The sequence below is a fragment of the Panthera tigris genome, chromosome C1 (assembly GCF_018350195.1).
Source record: "Panthera tigris isolate Pti1 chromosome C1, P.tigris_Pti1_mat1.1, whole genome shotgun sequence".
Taxonomy (NCBI): domain Eukaryota; kingdom Metazoa; phylum Chordata; class Mammalia; order Carnivora; family Felidae; genus Panthera; species Panthera tigris.
In genome coordinates, this window is record NC_056667.1 from 209,093,120 (window position 1) to 209,115,011 (window position 21,892).

The 21,892-nt window shown below is 40.7% G+C and overlaps 1 protein-coding gene and 1 non-coding gene across 2 annotated transcripts in view; both read right to left on the reverse strand.

Annotated features, from left to right (window-relative positions):
• LOC102966740 (SPHK1 interactor, AKAP domain containing) overlaps positions 1-21,892 on the reverse strand; it is a 160,401-nt gene that overhangs the window by 95,833 nt on the left and 42,676 nt on the right. Inside the window, exon 3 of the mRNA XM_042995545.1 lies at positions 4,693-4,800. Coding sequence (XP_042851479.1) covers positions 4,693-4,800 — 108 coding nt within the window. The remainder of the gene's footprint in view (positions 1-4,692; positions 4,801-21,892) is intronic.
• On the reverse strand, positions 8,968-9,092 carry LOC122241771. Its single transcript, XR_006221994.1, has one exon. It is a non-coding gene; the product is annotated as a U6atac minor spliceosomal RNA (small nuclear RNA).

Sequence of the window (21,892 nt, forward strand, 5' to 3'; positions counted from 1 at the left end):
GCTGCCTCCTGAGAAGAGTGTTGGTGCGCTTAAATACAGGGCTTTCATTTTGCTCAGTCTGGCTGATTTCTTCCATCAGCACTGGATTTTTCACTTTTATGGGGGCAACATTTAACTTCTTGAAAACTGTTGCATAAATATTGAAGGAAAATTATTGTGCACTGGGTACCAAATGAGGAACCTGAACAAGAGTTTCTGCAGCTCTGGGTTCAATCCTCATTATAAATATTTAAGCCCTGCACCGAAGTATGTAAAGATAAAGGGGCATTGTGTCTGCAATGCAGTCTCAAAAATTTTAGAAAAAAAATCCTATATGTATACATGCACACAGATGCATACATACACACAAAGGAAAGGATGAGCAAACGTAGTGAAACGTTAGCATATGGGGAATCTGGGAATTCTAGGAATTCTTGAAATTTTTCTGTATGTCTAAAATTAAATAATTTTTTTAAAAGTTCCAAACTTGATTTTTAAAAAATTTTTTTTAACGTTTATTTATTTTTGAGACAGAGAGAGACAGAGCATGAACAGGTGAGGAGCAGAGAGAGAGGGAGACACAGAATCTGAAACAGGCTCCAGGCTCTGAGCTGTCAGCACAGAGCCCGACGCGGGGCTCGAACTCACGGACCGTGAGATCATGACCTGAGCCGAAGTCGGACGCTTAACCGACCAAGCCACCCAGGCGCCCCCAAACTTGATTTTTTAAGGAAAAAACACATGAAAAGTTGCTTGAAAAGTTGGTAAATATCTGGACTAGATAATGTAAAATGTCCCTTCATAGATCTATAATTATATTTTTCTTTGATCATGTGAGTCTAGATTTTTCTGTAGATCACCGTATCAAGTGGGTGTTTGTCTTTTCCTTAACTTATTTTTGTTTAATTTTAGAATAGATTCAATATAGAAATATTTGGAGAAATAATATAGAATAAAGAGCTGTCATCTGAGATATCGTTTTGTCATTGTTGCCACTGGGTTGCATTGACATCAGAGACCCACCGGACACCTGCCAAATATCTTCTTAGTTTTGCAATATCATGTGTGGAATGTTGAAGCCTGCCTAAGAACTTAATTTATTTAAAAATTTAAGGCGAATGTAACACATTTTCAAATACTGTGATTCGTCAATTAAAATGCATGCTAGAGGGTATAATTTATTTGGAGGGTGATAGCCAAGTCTTAAAATGATCAGTAAGGAAAGAGTCTGACAGTAGCTATAAATAGAAATAATGTGAATTGTCAAGGTAATTTTAATGAAGCATTAAATCAAAAGAGGATTCCTGATATAAAAAAAATTAAATTTGAGTAAATAGCACAGGGTAATAGTGGATTAGAAAGCAACTAAATTAGTTTTTAATTAAAAAAAGTCAGGAGTCCTGAAAAGTCCAATCCCTACCCTTTGTGTTAAGAACCTCTATTAAGATAATGACTCAGCTGTTGGGTTTAGAAATTGGCTTCCATTTCCATTATTCCTTTCCACATTTCCTTCTCTTAAATAATCAGGTTAAAAAAAAAAAAACACCCTGAAAGTTAATGTTAGTGTAAGGGTTGTTTTTTTTTTTTTGTTTTTTTGTTTTTTTTTTTTTTTCCCAGACTGGCAAATTAGGAAGAGAATGAAATTATGTAATTTGAAAGGATAAGTCTCTTTGGAAAAACATAAGCATGTTGTTTATATTTGATAGCTTATCGAAAATTTTTGAGGGTAACTTGTAGGGCACTTCTGGAGCCAGACTTCTGGGCAAGCTGTTTGTGTTTGGCACGCCTACTGTATTTCTGACTGCCTCATATAACTTCTCATTTAGACTCTTCATTTTAGCTGGGAAATGAACGTAGCTCTCTATTGAAATAATGACAAAAAAAAACAAAACAAAAACAAAACCCTCATTGCTTACGGGTTGAGAACAGCCATACCGACCCAAGTGCACAATGGGTCTCCAAGTCTGATGGCTCCTGATGGCTCTCCAAGCCTGAGTTTGTCATTCAATAAAAATTTTACGTGGCCATCTTGAATTCAGAAGGCATTGGCTCACAAAATTCTTAGTCCTCAGGACTGCATGTTCAGACACTTTTAGTTCAGTAGAATGGATACCAAGCCAATCTAATTGGAATGGAAAGAGTTGGCTGTTAATTTTGATCGGGAAGAATGAGTTAAAGGAGCGATGATTAACATAGAGCCATGAACAGAGTACAAAGCAATAAAATATAAGCCAACTTTGCTACAGGCTCCTCAGATTCTGTTGTGATTATTGGAAAAGAGATTTCGATTTGGGGTGATTTTATTACACTACATTTTTAAATGAAACTTGAATGAGGATAATATTTTAAAATACAGTTGTTTTTCCTTCAAATTCAACTTTCACTTTCATCCTGCTTGGAGAATTTGTTTTTGAAAAGCAATTAAGTACTGTTTCCCTGACCACTTTCTGGTCAGGAATCTTTTTTTTTTTTTTTTTTTTTTTTAACGTTTCTTTATTTTTGAGACAGGGAGAGACAGAGCATGAACAGGGGAGGGTCAGAGAGAGGAAGACACAGAATCTGAAGCAGGCTCCAGGCTCTGAGCTGTCAGCACAGAGCCCGACGCGGGGCTAGAACTCACGGACCGCGAGATCATGACCTGAGCCGAAGTCGGCCGCTTAACTGACTGAGCCACCCAGGTGCCCCTCTGGTCAGGAATCTCCATAGTTCACCTCTGTTTCTCCTCTAGATCATCACCTCCCTTCAGCAATGTCTAACTCTGGACTGTGTTTCTTCTTCCTTCCCTAGAAATATGTGCCAAGTCAGAAAGAGAGAAAGGACTCGGACATTAAGAAAAAAGGAGTAGACGATTCTTTTGAGAGATAAGGGCTACTTTGCTATAGGGATTTTGACATTTCTTTTAGGTTTAGAGTCATGGACAATTTTTATAAACATTGTGGGGAAACAAATCTTCCAGTATGCCTTTTATTTGTGTTTAGGTTTTCTCCTTTTGGAAAGAATAGAAAGAACTGTAAAGGAACGATGATTCAGCTCAACTTCACTGATGTCATCGGACACTATAAAGGGACAATTAATTAGGAAAGGAAGTCATATGGTTTTAAGCCCAAATTTGAGTCCATTGGGGTTCGTGGGGAGTGTGAGGAGAGTTCTCTTCGCTTAGGGAGAGCCAAGGGTAATCTTAAATCTGGTTATAAATTTAGCATTTCTTTTTTTTGAAGTTTACTTATTTTGAGAGAGAGAGCAAATGGGAAATGGTAGAGAAGGAGAGAGAGAGAGAGAGCGCGCGCGCGCGAGAGAGAGAATCTCAAGCAGGCTTTGTACCACCAGCACAAAGCCTGATGCAGAGCTCAAACTCATGAACTATGAGATCATGACCTGAGCCGAAGTCGGACACTTAACCGACTGAGCCACCCAGGTGGCCCTAGGTGGGAGACTTCTTAAACAGGAGCTGCTTGGATGACAACTTTTTCCAGAATGTAGCTGGATAGCTTTTACGCTCCGCTTCTCTCCCTTTCACGATGTGATTAGAGATCTGTATCCATAAATGCCTGTATTTCCTAACTCATCTCAGAAGTGAATTTGCAAAGGACGGATCACTGTCAAATTATTTGCCACGTAACCCTTTCTGTTTTCCCCAAAGATTTTTAGACACCAACTGGTTTTCTGGATAATGGATTAAAAGTCCTAAAAGCAGTGGAATCAAAATCATTTGCCTAAACAAAGAGATGGAAATAAGTGTGTTGAATGGACTCGGCTTTCCTTGTGCTACGAGACTCTATGGTGTGAAATGTTTCACATCCTTCGTCTGCCAGTTCTGGTGCTGCCCGTTTTATATAAAAAGCTTCTTCACCCCATTTTTAGCTTCCTTCTTTTGTGTTTTATTTTTTTCCCCTTTTAACAGAAATTCTGGCATTCAACTTACCTCCAAGAATAGCTCAAAGCTGAAGTTCACAGTTTAGTCATGAGAACTACATTTCTCTCCACGTTGGAAATACTCTTCCCCAATCTCTGTCATTAAGAGTCCTACAGAGCTAGGTGATTTCAATTACAATGAAACATATCACTTTGTAGAACATACAGGAGGGAGCATATCTCCTACAGGAAGGAGAATTCATAACACTGAGTTTTCGTATCAATAATATGTGCTCCCACTCTACGCCTTAAGAATTTTATGTGTCTATAAGAACATCTCTTCCTTGAAAAAGAAGGTTTTGTATGGAAAGCACAGCTCTAGTATATAAATGCATGCCTGTATATTTCCTAGGCTGGAAAGGTTTTCAAATGATGACTATAATTTATAAGAATGGTAGAATACTTTTACACGGATTTTGTGTTGGAAAATACTAACCGGCAGCAGTTATAAAATATATTGGAAAGAATCCAAGAGAGCTCCCTGAATGGTCTTTTATTTCTCATCATAGGATCCTATTTCAGAATCTCTTTCTCAGTCATTGTTGAAAATATAAACATCGTTTTTCCTTTTCAGAGAAGTGATCGGGTTAGTTTACTGGTCGAAATGAGCAAAACGGGAGGAGACACATGAGGTCTGCGTGTTTTTGTGTTGACGGTCCGTATGAACCAGTGGCGTGTTTTCAAAATGATACTTTCCTAACCTTGTATTTAATGAGTTAGGAAACTTGCGTCCTTCCCAGGAGCACACCAGCCAGACTCCCTGCTTTCTCAGCCCAGACCCTGAGAGTTGTGTTTACTTACGGAAGCGCAGTTTTCAGACTTGTCTTCCACAAAACCAATCTGGCACGGCGTCCTCTGATTCTGTAACCAGTAGTCTGTAGACTCCAGCAGACTGTTGCTTCGAAGAACCTAAGGGAATCCAGAAAAGCTTCTTAGTGTTACAAGGCCAGGTTTTCTAGTTAAACCAGTGGTTCTTTTCTGAAAAACCTGTTTTTCGTGTTTTCTTTACCTCAGAGCATCTGGATACTGGAAAAAAAAAAACACCTTGCATGATAATAGCACCTCTAGAACATGTAAAATAGTCAACCGGGAGTTGGTTTTAGAGGAATGCAATGGTATTGAAACTGATGCTTCTTCTGTCATCAAGTCCTACATCTGGAAACTCCCATGATGTCCAACATGGGGAAACTTCCAATGACTATTTTGGGGTATGGTTCATTTGGCATTCAGGCTCAAAGTTCATTTTAGAGCTGGTGCTCTTGTACACTCTATGAATATTTTCAATCTTAAAAAATGTACTGTTTTTCCTTTTGGTGAAATATTGCTACTGAAATGATGATTCTTTTGTATTATCACTTATTTTAATTTTTTTTAATGTTTATTTTTGAAGGGGAGAGAGACAGAGCGTGAGTGGGGGAGGGGCAGAGAGAGGAAGACACAGAATTCAAAGCAGGCTCCAGGCTCTGAGCTGTCAGCACAGAGCCCGAAGCGGGGCTCGAACCCACAAACCGCGAGATCATGATCTGAGCCAAAGTCGGACGCTCAACCAACTGAGCCACCCAGGTGCCCTGAAATGATGATTCTTAAGCTTCAGCTTTGCTAATGTGTCTGTGAAATAGGGCTCAATTTTTCTAGAATACCTAACGTATTATGTTAAGTTTTAAAATTATCAGGAATAATTAAAGTGCCTCGTGATAATCATTTTCCACTTAGAAACAGTACAGTAAAGCGAAACAAATTTGAATAAATGAATTAACAAAACCAAATATGATTTACAAATGACTTGTTTCTGGGCTTGGATTTTAAAGCACGGAAGAAAAATCCTATTTCTGAGACAAGACATTTTGAAGATGCAATGTCATGAATAACCAAACAATTCAATTTCTAATGTGTCTTAACATTGCCCAAACATTCCACGAGATTTTTTCCAACTTACATAAGATTTCCAGTGCTCTCCTGGTGCCCTCTACTTTATTAGGGTGCATGTCTGCTAATATTTGACCTTCACTTAAGCAATAGAACAGATTTAATCAGTTTGGTTAATGCCACAAAAATAGAATGGCACTTCGATTACATTTTATTTGTATAACAAAGGATTGTCTTATGCTACAAAGATAAAAATACATGAATTTTTGTCTCAGTTGTGAGTTAGCCAAATATAATTCTGACACATTTTTCCATAACACCTCTTGTTTTCACCAAGAAATGTTATTTGCTTTTAAATCTTCCCACTCGATGTTTCTTATCATCTAGAGATGACAGATTTCCATCATTCTTTTCTAGAACAGCACAAAAAGACCTACTATGGATAAGTAGGTATTTGAATAATGAACTTGGGCTATGACTGTGGACTAAAGTTAGCAACACAGCTTTTCAGTTCTCTTACGGATTTTACCTGAACTGTGGTTCTCAAAGTGTGGGCTGGCCTACCAAGGGAACCCTGAAATCTTCCAGAGAGGCCCGCAAACAATTTCCATAATAACAGGAAGACATTACTTGTCCATTTCACTCTCACAGTCTCTTAAATCCTCTGTGGAGTCCTCCAGGGCCCATGTGAGGTGTCACAGCAAGACCGGCCATGTGCCGAGGCTAATGGCAGGGTCTAGGTGCCTTCTGCCAAGTTAGACGTTAAGGCGATGTGCTACAAATGTAAAATGCCATCACTCTTTTCACTAAAAGAGGTGTTTCTTTTGAAACCAATTTAACTTTACATAAAATTTCATATTAATTCCTGTGTTGCTGATTATAGCCATTTTTTTGATAAAGATGTGGTATGTTTATGTATATATGTATATATATGCACATATACAATCATCAAAAAGAATGAAACCTCGCCATTTGCAATGACATGGATAAAGCTAGAGAGTATAAGGCTAAGTGAAATAAGCCAGAGAAAGACAAATACCATATAATTTCATTCATATGTGGAATGTAATCATATGTGGAATTTAAGAAACAAAACAAAAGGGTAAAGGGGAAAAAGAGAGAGAGAACCCAAGAAAGAGACTCCTAATTATAGATGACAAACAGATGGTTACCAGAGCAGAGGTGGATGAGGGGATGGGTTAAACAGATGATGAGGATTAAGCAGTGAACTTGTGACGAGCACCAGGTGATGTATGGAAGTGTTAAATCACTATACTCTGCACCTGAAAGTCCTATTACACTGTACCTGAACTGGAACTTAAATAAAAACGTGTAAAAAGATGCATGTTGACATTTAATGTGTTTATTGTTGCTTTAAAATATTTTAAAATAGGACCTATCATTTTGAAATAAGTAAATAAGTAATCCCCCCGATTTTCTTAGCTTTAATTGGTAATTTGAAAAAAGTAAAACGTCAGAAAGTAAAATCCCTGTAAACAAAAGCTTTGTGAGGTCCCCAGTACTTTTTTTTAGAGCGCAAGGGTATTTTGAGCCCCACCCTTCTCCCAAATTGAGAACCGCTGATCTAGATTCACTTTATTTAAAGTAGAAAACGTCTCTTGCTCCAGCCCCCTCCTCACTGCCATCCACTTTTACTTCCATCACGGGACAGAGCTGAAGAGCACCTCCTTGAGTGGGTCTGAGTTGACATCCTAGCTTAGCCATTGGTGGCAGAATGACCTCGGGCAGTTGACCTCAATTCTGAGTTTCAGCTTCCACACCTGTGGGTGGGGAAAATAATACCCACGGGGTGGGATCACAAGTACTGGGGAGAGGACGGCTGTCACACATTGTGGCGCGCAGACGGAAGGTTATCCTCTCAGTACGTGCTTTTCGTTGTTACTATTTGAAGCGCACTACAAAGGGAAATCGTAAATTGCATGCCTTCGCTTGAAATTAGTGGCTTGAAACCATTTCAGATCTGTGAAGACAAATTCTCTTTAGCAAATGTTCTAATCTAAGGTGTGGTTTTCGTTCTGCATTTTGCGGTATTAATAGGTACAGCTACTATTTTTTATATGCTTAGAATGTGCTAGAAAATGTGCTAAAGTTTTCTCTCTTTTTTTAACCTTTTAATTTAATCCTTATTGCAATGCTACAAGGTCCGAGTTAAAGATAAGGATCTTCAGAGAAATTGTTATTTTGAGGGTGAAGGACCTTGAGGCTCAGAGAGATTTGAGTTTCTTCCCCAAGTTGCTCAGAGCCTCCTGGCTTTTGATTTGGTTTTAAAGACACCAAGGCCTGTGAATGAAATCATTTAATTATGCTGCCTTCCTTAACCATACAGAGTGACTCTAATTTGGGGTATGTCTCTCAAAAGTTACGTGCGTCCATTTTTCGTGGGAATGTAACTACATCTTCTTATGGACTTCCATTTTAAAGCTCTTTTCCATGAATGAAACTCTCAGGTGACCTTTTTCTTCAAGGAGAAGAAACATTTTATGATGTAAATTATAACAGTTAAATTAATCCACTTGGCCTGTATTATCAGTATTTTTTCTTTTTCTTTTTCTTTCAATATATGAAATTTATTGTCAAATTGGTTTCCATACAACACCCAGTGCTCATCCCAAAAGGTGCCCTCCTCAACACCCATCACCCACCCTCCCCCCCCCCCCCCCCCCATCAACCCTCAGTTTGTTCTCAGTTTTTAAGAGTCTCTTATGCTTTGGCTCTCTCCCACTCTGACCTCTTTTTTTTTTTTTCCTTCCCCTCCCCCATGGGTTTCTGTTAAGTTTCTCAGGATCCACATAAGAGTGAAAACATACGGTATCTGTCTTTCTCTGTATGGCTTATTTCACTTAGTATCACACTCTCCAGTTCCATCCACGTTGCTACAAAGGGCCATATTTCATTCTTTCACATTGCCACGTAGTATTCCATTGTGTATATAAACCACAATTTCTTTATCCATTCATCCGTTGATGGACATTTAGGCTCTTTCCATAATTTGGCTATTGTTGAGAGTGCTGCTCTAAACATCGGGGTACAAGTGCCCCTATGCATCAGTACTCCTGTGTCCCTTGGGTAAATTCCTAGCAGTGCTATTGCTGGGTCATAGGGTAGGTCTATTTTTAATTTTCTGAGGAACCTCCACACTGTTTTCCAGGGTGGCTGCACCAATTTGCATTCCCACCAACAGTGCAAGAGGAAAAACGTTGGTTAGATGCCACGAAGTAGGTGGCAATGCCTTAACCATATGCGTGTTGTCAGGCCCGAGGGCCTCTTCCATCCTTGTCAAGGGGAGTGTAACCTTCTCTCCTTTCATACAACACAGTATTTTAATTTTTCAAAGGAAAGCATACTTTTACATCTATTTGTGTTAACGCTGAAAGAAATCCCTATTGTCAGCTTCTACTGCCCCTTGCCTGTGCTCTTTAAAATGTGGAACACCCATCAGTAAATCAGAGCCTTTGTTCACTCCGCACCATAACAATGTTAGAGATTTAAAAATGGAAGCATCAAATGAACATACCAGTTAATAATACTTCGCAGTGTAGTTTATTTATTTTTTTAATTTTTTTTAACGTTTATTTATTTTTGAGGCAGAGAGAGACAGAGCATGAACGGGGGAGGGTCAGAGAGAGGGAGACACAGAATCTGAAACAGGCTCCAGGCTCTGAGCGGTCAGCACAGAGCCCGACGCACGGCTCGAACTCACGGACCGCGAGATCGTGACCTGAGCCGAAGTCGGCTGCTTAACCGACTGAGCCACCCAGGCGCCCCCTTTGCAGTGTAGTTTAATAAGTGCTCTGACTACCATCACTTCGAAGCCATTTCAAAGCTCACTCCTCAAAAAAGCAGCCACTGGACGTCTTCTACTTTCTGGATATTCAAAGCACAAGGCGTTAGGGTTGCAACAACATAGGTCAAGAAAAGAAAGCAACTGTTACTTATTCTTGTCCAAGGTCAGCCTTAGGAAGAGGACAGACATCAGACACAAATCACTTGAGTCTTTCAGAAAGGTGGTGGCTGGATTGGCATGGTTTCCTGGTGAAACACTGAGAGGCAGAGATGGAGACATCCAAAGGCATCAGCCTGACGCTTTCCACTGCGAGATCCCCACGGCTGTGATAGACGCTGTCTCATGATGGGGCAGATGTTGACGAGAGCTGGCTAACCTGTTAGATTTCTCCTGCATTTAACTTCTCCAACAGAAAAATGAGCCCAGAAAGATCAATCTGTCAAGTCTTCTACTTTAAGGGTGTTCGTACCTATTTTTAAAATAAATAATAACTGAAAATATGCAAAGACCTTATTCTGTCCTATCCCGGGAGTGAAGAAAGTCAGCAGCTCTTTGGACCTGCTTACTCAGTGGAAAATGCTAGAAAGACTTCCCCTTTGGTTATTCCATATCCCTTGGACACTGTCTTCTCTATGGTAGAGAAAATGCCAGAAAAAAGAAGTGAGATTTAAAATGAAACCTAAATCTTTCAATGCCTTCAAAGAAATATTTTGAAGAGAGCTTTGTTTAATGAGAGTACTCGTTCACTATATAAACTTAAAATCTGAATTTTATTCATAATTAAAGAAATAGCTCACCTGATAATGTTAATGATTAAAACAAAGTTTCCCCATCTATTTCGTTAATAGACATAATTAGTATCTATAGTATTGAATTATTGACAAAATAATTCTATATTTATTGAGAATGCCCTGGGGTAAGGCCCTAATATATATTATCTGAATTAAACCACTAGACATACAAGGTAGGATTTAAGAGGCCATATATGTAATGTGCTTAAAACAGTACTTGGCCCATAGCAAATTCCCAATAAACATTAGCTATAATAAAACACATATTTTCTCTTTTCCTCGGCTTAGAGGGGTCAATAATTTGCCTAGCTAGAGAAGTAGGATTTGAGCCAGGCTCTCTGACCCCAAAGTCCTCATTAGTCAGTGCTCTACTGCAAGTTGGTAAAATTACGTACTTTCTTGTTCTTATTCTACTGAATCATGGTCTATACATTTATTCACCTCTCTTTCAGTGACCTCATCTGGGTGGTAAGGAGGTTCAAATCTCACTTCTGAGCCCCCTGTCTGTGTGGTCAAATCACCCACTAGCTCCCAGCCTCAGTTTTTGTAAACAATTAACTCATGCGATCTGAAGGCCTCTTCTTTATTGAACAGCATGTAACTCTTCCCTCCTCCTCCTGTTTTCCCTCTCCCTGCCTCCTTCTCCCCCAAATATATGAAGAGCCAAATAAACAGAATAAAAATTCAGCCTCCAATAAACCACTTAGCATCATAGGTTAGGCAATTTTAACCTGTGAAGAGCTAGATTTGGGTTTAATGGTTTAGTCAAACCATGAGAGACAGAGGAATGCCAGAAGGAAAAATACGTACTTGAAAACGGAATAATTTTGAGGCTTTATGAATATAATCTCTCTGCTGAGAGAGTCACTTGTTGAGGGGGGAAAGAGAAAAACTCATCAGGTTCCTCCATGGCTCATTTATTTAATCTGCTATTTTTAGTTGCCGATTTACTTATCAGAAGATCTACTAATGAATGTGCTGTGTGTTCACAACCTTGAAATAATAATGGCACGTTTTCTCTTAAAATTGCCTGAGTGTCCTCAACAATGAAGAATGATCCTTCTGCATTATTTTTACACTTCTTTCTTTATATATAGAGAGAGATCCAAGTTACAGAAACTGAGTTTTGATATGGAAGGAGGAGGGAGAAATAAACTCTTAGTAACCCACACATGGCTACCCAATGCCTTCAGTTATTTATTTATTTATTTATTTATTTATTTATTTCCAAAAGTAATTTAGCTTGGAGAAAGCAGTAGCTTATGGTTGGTTAGTCCCAGAGGTCTAGACACAGAACTGGAACTGTGTGCCATCTTACTGAGCAAACTTGGACAAGCCATCTAACTGCTGTGGGACTGAGTTTCATCTATTATGTGAGGACAACTAGAGCCCCTTCTGAAGGTCATTCCAAGGTTCAAATAAGAAAATGTTTGTTGAGGGCTAATCTCTTCACAGAGTAGGCAACTGATACATCACAGTTATTGTTAAAAGAATGCAGTACAATTTAATTTTTTTTTAATGTTTATTCATTATTGAGAGACAGAAAGTGGTGGGTGGTGGGCAGAAAGAGAAGGAGATACAGGATCTGAAGCAGACTCCAGGCTCTGAGCTGTCAGCACAGAGCCCGATGTGGGGTCTGAACCCACGAACGGTGAGACCATGACCTGAGCCGAAGTTGGATGCTTAACCCGACTGAGCCACTCAAATGCCCCAAGTACGAATTAGACAATGTTTTCTATTGGAACATTGTTTCTGGATCTTTGCATATTTGCCAATTTTTCATTAGTCATTCTATATGATACATCATTCTTGTTTCCCTCCTAGGTCTCTAATCTCTTTCTATTAATATTCGGTCAGCAAAGGTTCATTGAACTCTTTAGATGGTTGACACTTGGAATATCATAATGAGCAAAAATGGTCTGTGCCCTTTTGGAAATTCAACTATAATAGGGGAGGATAAGCATTCACCGGACTGTGATAAAGAAAGTGGGCGCTTTGATCAATGGCAATCCAGGGCAGGTATCACCCTGGAGGAGTGGGAGCTTCTATCTGGGGAAGGCCTGGCAGGAGACTATGCACCTGACCAGAGTTTGAAAGATACTTCTGAGCGGTCTGGGGATGCTGGGGGAGGCGTGAGAGGGTGGGGAAGAAAGGTCTCTTTTTCTGAATAGCTTTTCCTCCTCTGATAACCTCACTTGGAATAGTCCCTCTAGTTCTGACCTCAGGGTGTTGCTCTTTCCTCCTTCTTCAGTCATTTTCCTCGGAGAGCTCACTAACTCTTGGGGCATTAATTACCACCCAGAGGGATGACACAATGGTCCACAGCTTAAGCTTTGACCTTTCTCTGGAGCTTGGCTTCTCACTTTTCTGTTAGTTATTATTCTTAGATCTCCTGCTGTCACCATAAAACTCTTGGTGTCTAAACCCAAACCCCCGCCTTTCCCAATTCCAGTCCCTACAAGAAACCTGACTCCCTAACTCTCCTGTTTGCAGCTGATGGCAGAACAATTCTCCTAGCTGCCCTGGCTTGGAACATCTATGCCATCTGGCATTTACTTCTTCGTCTGTTTCTTGTCTCATGTTCTGCTAATCATTTTTTCTTTAATTCTCTTCACATGTGACTGCATACCATGGACTAATCTAGTCTCTGAGTAATCCAATAGTGAATTACCCAGAATTGACCTCCATATTTATGGAACTTAAAATATGGCATGGGAGCCAAATAGTAAATAATGGAGCACTGAAATACACATTAGTTACAAGTTGTGGTGGGTAGCATGGAGAAATTCAACATGGCGAATTGACAGAGCGTAAAGGGGGGTGGGGATGATACTTGAGAAGGGCAGGTAGGGGAGGCTGGGGTCCTAACAATTCATGTTGTAATTGTCTGCTTCTTCTATCCCCCTCACTCCCTCACCCTCTGCTTCTCAAATCTACCCAGCTCACTGAAACCACAATGAAGGATAAGAATGTAAGCTTTCGAGACAGACCTGGTTGCAGTTTCCAATCTTTCCACCAGTTAACTGTGCGGCCCAAGGCAAGTCACTTATCCTCATTGAGACTCAGTTTTGCCATCCATAGGATGAAGTAAACATTGCCCCTCACAATGAGGGATTTTTAATAGACATTAGGAATAGTAAATGTGCCCAGCATCTGCTTATTTGAGGTGTTCACAAAAAGGTTTCCATCAGTAAATTGCTGATGTTACGTAATTCTCTTCCAAGACCTTAAGCCTCAATTGATTAATTGAGCCAGGATATATTAGCGTTTTACCATCTATCAGACCTATCAGACACTGGGCTAGGCCCTGAGACATAGTAAAGAAAGAAACTATTTGCTGACAGGGAGACCAAAATTTTATGGGCTTGTTGCCAAACTATGGCCTAGCATCCAAGACAGAACCTAACTCAGCTCCTACCTGTTAATCATTTCAGGAATCATTTCATGCAGCTCCGATGTTTAAGGTACTGCACTATGCCCACTCGTTTACTAAAGAGCACAGTCTTGATGATGCACGTGGTTTCCCTCATATCTTTTCATCTGCTCCTTGAATTTTTTTTAACAATGTTCTTTCCCAACCGTCAAGAACTAATTGAATCCAGGCTTCATTAAGAACTAGTTGCATCCAGGCTCCCCTTCCCATAGCAAGTATTTCTCTCTTCTGGTGAAATCTCTATAATGAAAGCAATATTCCTACCTCAGGGTTTTGGAATGTGCGTGCGTGTCTTTTCCTTCCTTTTATGATACGGGTGTAGGAGTATCTTATTCAATTTATCTTCCACACGTATCTCTTGACATACAGTTGGTCCTGCGCACCTGTTTGTTTTTTTTGGCACCAAAATTTTTTTGGTATTTGGTGTAATGGAGATTTATAGTTGTCTTTTCCAAAGACTGTGTTTCAGAAAGATTACTTGTGAGTGATTTATTCAGTAGGAATAAAATTTAAAAGTTATATCTAGGCATGTAATGATATTTATATTTCTGCAAGGCTTTTATTCCTCTCAAGGTTTTATGCAAAGGTAATGAAGAATTTTTAATTTTTTTAATGTTTATTTATTTTGAGGGAGAGAGAGTGGGCAGGGGAAGGGCAGAGAGAGACAGAGACACAGAATCTGAAGAAGGCTCCAGGTTCTGTGCTGGCAGCATAGAGCCCAACGCAGGGCTCAAACTCACGAGCCATGAGATCATGACCTGAGCTGAAGTCGGACCCTCAACCCACTGAGCCACCCAGGTGCCCCGGAAGGTAACAAAGAATTATAAATTTGAGCAAGATCTGCATTTTGTAGTCCTATACTATCAAAATATTATCAAATTTCATTTTCTGGTAATTTTAAGTGTAAAGATGTAAAGCAGCACCAAACCTTTTAAGGAGGAAATTTTTACCCGCAAAATGCTGTATTTGCCTAATGCATGAGTGGTGATTAATGATGGAAGGCTCCTTAAAATTAACTGAATAATGTCAACATAAAAAAAGACTCATCTTTCTTCAAAACACAGATTTATCAACCCCTCCAAACAAGTAGACTCAGAGAATTTAAGAGTGCTGGAATAGTAGGACATCAATGCTTTCAGCTGTCTGCAGGCTGGACAGCGCCTGGGGTGGACATTCCTGGCCCAGCACCCCTGGCCCTCTGCTTACTCAAGGGTTTCAAACAAATACCATTTTTAAAATAGCATGTCACAGTATGAAAAACACAGTCCCCAGAAATCATTCTTTCAAATGTGACATACAATTTTCATGAAAGAAACAAAAAGCAAGACCTATAAAATAAAGGGAGCAAGGGAAGCCCGTTGGAAGAGCCATGGGCATCATGTAGAGAAGAACCTCCAGGCTCCCACTGCTATTCTAGACTCTTTCTAAGAAACCTAATTAAATGTTTCTTGCACAAGAAGACTTTAATGTGAGTAGGTCAATCAGATTTGCGCAGTAAGTGAGATATGGCAAACAGCTGATTAGTATGAAGGTAGCTACTCAGAGATGCTGTCACCTACGTGCTTCGCAGTATAATCAATGGCATCTCTACTGCAGATAACGTTTTCTTCATAGAGATATCACGGTCCTATAAGATTCACCCTTTTGGGGGGCGCCTGGGTGGCTCAGTCGGTTACGTGTGCGACTGTGCCTCAGGTCATGGTCCTCTGGCTTGTGAGTTTGAGCCCCGTATCAGGCTCTGCGCTGCCAGCTCAGAGCCTGGAACTTGCTTCAGATTCTGTGTCTCCCTCTCTCTCTGCCCCTCCCCTGCTTGCACTCTGTCTCTGTCTCTCTCTCTCAAATAAATAAACATTACAAATTTTTTTTAAAAATAAGCAAAAATAAAAAAGGATTCACCCTTTTTTTGTGTGTAAAGTTCTCTGAGTTTTTTTTTTTCAACGTTTTTTTTTTTATTTATTTTTGGGACAGAGAGAGACAGAGCATGAACGGGGGAGGGGCAGAGAGAGAGGGAGACACAGAATCGGAAACAGGCTCCAGGCTCCGAGCCATCAGCCCAGAGCCTGACGCGGGGCTCGAACTCACAGACCGCGAGATCGTGACCTGGCTGAAGTCGGAGGCTTAACCGACTGCGCCACCCAGGCGCCCCTCTCTGAGTTTTAAAAAACACACAGAACTGTGTAACCACCATCCCAATCAAGATGTAGAACAACTGTTCAACTCCTTCCCTCTCCCCAAATTCCCTTTTGCTCCTTTTAGTCGAGTGCCTCCTAAGTCCTGGCCCCTGGCAGCCACTGATGTGATTTCTATCCCTAAAATGTTGCCTTTTCTAGAATGTCATGTATGTGGAATCATTTAGCATGTAGCCTGTTGTGACCCGTTCCTTTCACTTGGCATAATTAACGTGTTTGGGATTCATCCATGTTGTCGTGTGTTCAACACTTCTTTTACTATGGAGTGGTGTTCCATTGTATGGATGCATGCAGATTTCTATTCGTTTTTAATTTTTTTTTTAATGTTTGTTTACTTGTGAGAGAGAGGGAGAGACAGAGGTGCCAGTGGGGGAGGGGCAGAGAGAGAGGGAGACACAGAATCGGAAGCGGGCTCCAGGCTCTGAGCTGTCAGCACGGAGCTCAGCTTGAACTCACGAACCGTGAGATCATGACCTGAGCCAAAGTCGGATGCTTAACCAACTGAGCCCCCAGGCGCCCCACATACAGATTAAACACACACACACACACACACATTTACCCGCTGAAGAACATTTGGGTTGGTTCTAGTTTTTGGTAAATACAAATAAGGCTGCTACAAACATAGGCTTACTGGTTTGTCACACTTTAAGGTTTTCTTTTGCTTGGGAGAGATGGGTAGGTGGTGTGGCCGCTTTGTAAGAAACTGGTAAACTAGTTTCCACGGTGGATTTGCCACTTTCCATTCCCACCAGCAAGTTATGAGAGTCCGCATTGCCGCGTATCCTGATCAGTACCCGGTGTTGTCAGATTCGCTTCAAACTCATTTTGGACCTTCTACTAGGTTCATAGTGGTATTTCGTCGTGGCTTATCTTCCCTTTAATTTGTAAAGATATGGGGTATTTGTTCCTTTTTAAGATTCTTCTAAAATGAAACTCTTCACTTGGATTCTACGCTGGTGAAGACCTTATTCATAAAACCGTAAAGCATGAATTGGACTATACCGGATGCTAACTCTGATTGCCGTCTCAAAGAGGAGGACAATGTCATCCACAGCAAGTGTCCATTCGCTCACTCATTCATTCAGCAACTACTTGTTGAACACCTGCTGGCTTGGAGGTATTTTTTTTTTCATCTTGTTTTGTAATTTAAATATAATTTGTTCCTCACAAGATGCTTTTATCCCATGGGAAAGGCAATTAGAAGTATATAGACATGGGAGTTCAGGAGGTGATGGCATAATATCATACTTGTTAAGCTCCCCTGGGGTATGGGCATAGATCCTTCAACATTTACATCTCTCCATCTCTCTCTGTTCGCTATTTACGTGAAGGGTATAGTACAGTGACCTGAAATGTGACATTATATTAGTATTTGTCTCTCTGTGTCTGATTTAGTCACTTAGCATCATACTGTCATGGAGGTCCGTCCATGTTGTGAATGGCAAGATTTCCTTCTTTTCTACAGCTAAGGAGTATTCCAGTGTGTATATACACCGCATCTTCTTTACCCATCCGTCCATCCGCTGATGGACACTTACGTTGTTTCCATATCTTGGCTGTTGTAACTCATGCTGCAAAGAACACAGAAGGAGAACACTTGCTGTTTTCACTAGGAGCTGCTTAACTAACCAGGCATTCGGTGGTGAACGAGACAAGAATAAAGACACAGTCGTGTTCTCATTCTGTTGGGGAAGGGCAGACCATAATCAAATAAATTTTATAGACAGAGAAAGAAATGGAAGGACACAATGAAAACTACTGTGAGGATAAATAAAGCCAGAGAAAGGGATCAAGAAGTAAGGGACGCTATTTTGGAAAGTATTTTCTGGCAGGCCTCTCTGAGGGTGACAGTGGGCCGAGATCTGAATGAAATGAGGCGCCAGCCACATATCCTTCTGGGGGAAGAGCATCCCAGGCAGAGAACATCGGCAAAAACAAAGGCTCAAGGCAGAAGTTTGCTGGTTGTACTCAAAGAACAGCAGAGAGACCATAACGGCCGTGCAGAGTAAGCAGCGAGAAAAGTGAAGAGAAAGAAACGTTTTGCTTTTTCGCTGACAAGAAATCCAGTGCTGAGCTTGGCCACACATTCTGTAATGTCTTGAAGCACTCTAAGATTCCACAAAGGTGTTTCATTATATTTTTGGAATGTTTAGTCACTGGCTTAGTAGCGTTTAAGTCTAACACTCATACACACACACACACACACACACACACACACACACACACACAAGGTCAGAAAATTTTGTGTAAGTTTACACATGTAATTTCATGTTATTTAATCTGTGCTTTAGCACACTTTCTGAGAATTCTGTAATTTTTTTGTTTTCCACTCTGAGAAATAATGCCTTTCCATTATTTCACAGGGAAACCATAATGTTATTTCAAGCACACTGAAATCCCAGGAAGAAACAATATACAAACTGGACGTAAAGCTTCTGTGAAAGAAACAAAAATACTAGCATAAAAAACTCAATTGGTTCAGTCTTCTGTTACTGAAGGTTTAATTAAATGGTAAGATAACATTTTCCTTTTAATGATGATTCTAGTGGCTGGCTGCCTGAGTTCATGTCTGTTTAGTGTCCTATGACAAAACAAGAAAATGTTTCCAAAGGATGTTTTCCTGTTCGTTGGACACATTTTGTAATATGATTACTGTTTGGTTAGGTGTGCCGCATTCTTGCATGGATTCCATCGACACCTGTTACAATTCGGAAGTTTCATAATTGATTATGTGGAAGAAAATTCCAAAGTGAAGTAAACATTGCTAACGGTGTCATTTCAAAGTAGGGTGGGGAGGACACGGAGTACGAAGTAGGACGATGCCCATCTCCTGTTTCAATTCTGGCAACACCGGGAACGTCCAACTTTTGTCAATCGCAACTGTACGACCTCCTGAAATACATCCTTCTACTTTGGACTGAAATAGAGATAATGAAACACCTGCTGGCTGCATGGCCAACACTGCCTCAGTCAGTTTGGCTTTGGCAGCACCAATCATAATTCCTTCAAAACAAGTTATGCAATCTGGTGCCTTTTGTCTTTAATAAGCCTGTACGCCCCTCTTGCAATTCAGAGCGCTCTCTTAATTTCAGTCCACTCTGTGTCTAAGGCCCCAAATAAATGCTTCTGGTTGCTTGACAGCCTCTTCTTCTTGGTCAACATTTATTTTGAAAGTGTCGGAAAATAAGGGAGCTTTTTAAGGTTCGGGAACAAAACAATCCTCCATTACAGAGGAGGAAAATGCCTAGAAAGAACCAGATCAGAGGCATAGTTGGTTGGGAAGGCTGGGAAGATAATGGTTAAGCAAGGGATCTGCAACCCGTTCTCTGTCTTTACGGTGGAGGGGGCGGGAGGGATTACCTCCAGATAAGAAAGAAGGCAACGTTGTCATAAATATACTAAGGACTGGCCTCCAGATACACTGTGTTTTCATAGCAGGACGGTCCTTACCTACGTAAGGCTTTTAGCAATGGGTACCTGGCCTAACTAAACTTGCTTCTGATAAATAAACATGGAATATACTGATTTATGGAACATCCGTCTCTGATAAGTGTCACGCATGGATGAAACTATCTGAGTATAAAATGGAGATTTTTCTTGAACAAAAAGGCTCTCTTATCTGAAATTCGTGTCCCCGCGTGTGGAATTTAGAGACCCTGTGTATTGACCTTGGCCACAGTGCATCCTAATGCGGCAAGAAACAAACGACACAGAGCCTCAGGAACAGTTTCGGACATCTTCCTGCTTTTCTTGGGCCGCACAATTACTTGTATCCTGGAAACCACACTGTATCTCAATGCAGTCACAGAATGGGATAAGAGCACAGAAGACAATTCGGAAATATCAAACCATTCTTGTTTCCTTTTGCCACATCACACAGATGTCAGCTGGCTGAAGAATGCTTTGAAAGTTGATCAGAGCTTTTTCTGCATGAAAGTGATAACTGAGTTTGAGTCTCAAGTATAAAACGCAAGAGTTACAGAAACAGATATACTCAGGAAATGCAAATATAGTATAATTTATGAATGGTCAGCAATGTTTTAAACCGAATAAAATGAGACATATAAATAGAGGACAGCTGATTGCTATTTAATTGCTATTTAGAAGCAGTATAATGCTGTAATGTTGATATGATCTGTGAGGGGAACGTGATTTTTAATGTTAGGAGAAGCAAAATACAAGAACAACAAGTATGCCGGAAAATATAAGATACGCATCAAGGGTTACCATTCATTTGGGATTATTTTGTGTAGGTTTGCAAAGTGTGGATCGTGCAAAATTTGCCATTGGTCAAAGGGACAGTGGATTCAGTGGCCATGTGTTCCTTGACAGTTGTTGCATGCCTTTGGCCTTTGGCAATTATAAGAAAGGGAAAACTGTCATTTCTTGACTCTTCTCCTATTTGAAAGAAGCTATTGGAAGCATCTACCTTTCAATATGTAAGCTGATGGCCATGTAATTTGCTAAGGGAGACACCGGCTTCTTGGATGCTCTCCCTCCTGTAGAGTATGAGCCCTTATGTGCGTCTTTCAGGGTGGGTCTAACTTTCAAAAGGCCTCCTAACTACAAACACCCAAATGGGGGGCTCCTTGTCAGGGATTCATTTACCAAAAGGCCTCCTCAGAGGGCTGTTCCAATTTATCTGCGTCATATCCTTCCTTCCTGCTCTGACACCGCCAGAAGTGACAGTGGGCACTTCAATCAGAAGGGCAAGCCTGATAAGATACAGGAAAGGTGGAAGCTGTTAGGGCTGATGGCGAATGCAGTATCTACTCCAGACTCCAAAATCAAGAGGGTGGCTTAGATGGGAGACTGACAGGAAAAGAGAGCAAGCCTGAAGGCTTGAGTGGTAGGGAGGAAGGGTGGCGGGTCTTTTAAACACCCAAATATAGAAAGGAAAAACATTTTGAATGACAGAGTAGATATTTTTTAAAACATTAGATCCCTTGCATTTTTGTAGACAGATATTTAATACGTAATGTACAGGTTTGGGGGAAATTGGAAGAATCGGGAAAAAAAAATCACTTCCCTGGTTCCCATCGCATAGCATCATCCCCAACTCCACAAAATGTTCTAAGCTATTTTAGGGTTTCAGAGTCCTACTTTTTGCTCGAAAAAAAGAGAGAAAAGAAAAGGCATTGCAAGATCCTTCCAGGAGTTCTTCACACATAGCAGAAAGGATGCTCAAGGAACCTAGCGGAAGAGGACAGAGTAAGACTAGCATGTTGGAATCGTAAGCACTGTGGGACCATTGCCGGAGGGCAGAGAGAGGTGGTGTGGAGTCCTGAATAGAAGTCTTCAAACATACTGATTTTGGAATAGGAAGCTGAATCACCTTCAAACTGCAAAATAAGCCATAATTGATAGTTTTGAACAAAGTCTCCCACATAGGATTACTGAACTGACATTTTCCAATGACATGTTTTTGCTGAAGGCAGAGGAAATTAGTGCCACCAGGGCCCTCATTATCTGCATTCCGGCCTCAGTGCCACTATGGCCTCGGAGATGTCAATGTACTCAGAAGCTTCCTTAGGTGTTTAGTGAAATGACTCCCCGAGGGAATTTTGTGGCTGGCTCTGTAGATAGAACTGGCTGAATCTGAATGCATGCACGTCTTCTGCTACTTCGTCTCCAAGCTCTTCTTCCCAGTGACCTCAATGATACCACAGCTCACGGATGTTCCCGCTTAAACAGACGGCGTTCACGGTTCTGTTTAACTCTCACTCCTGATCTTGACTTCCCCACGTGTCTCTCCTCCCACTGTCTGTGTGTAGGTTCCACCCCTCCTCTCCCTGCCCCACCCCCTGGGGCACATCACCTGTGCTCCTTCTGGCATCCTAGATTCCTGTCTCCCTTTGCTCTAAGGAATTCTTTTCAGAACTATGAAGCTCTAAAGCTTTCTTCAAATATCACTTTT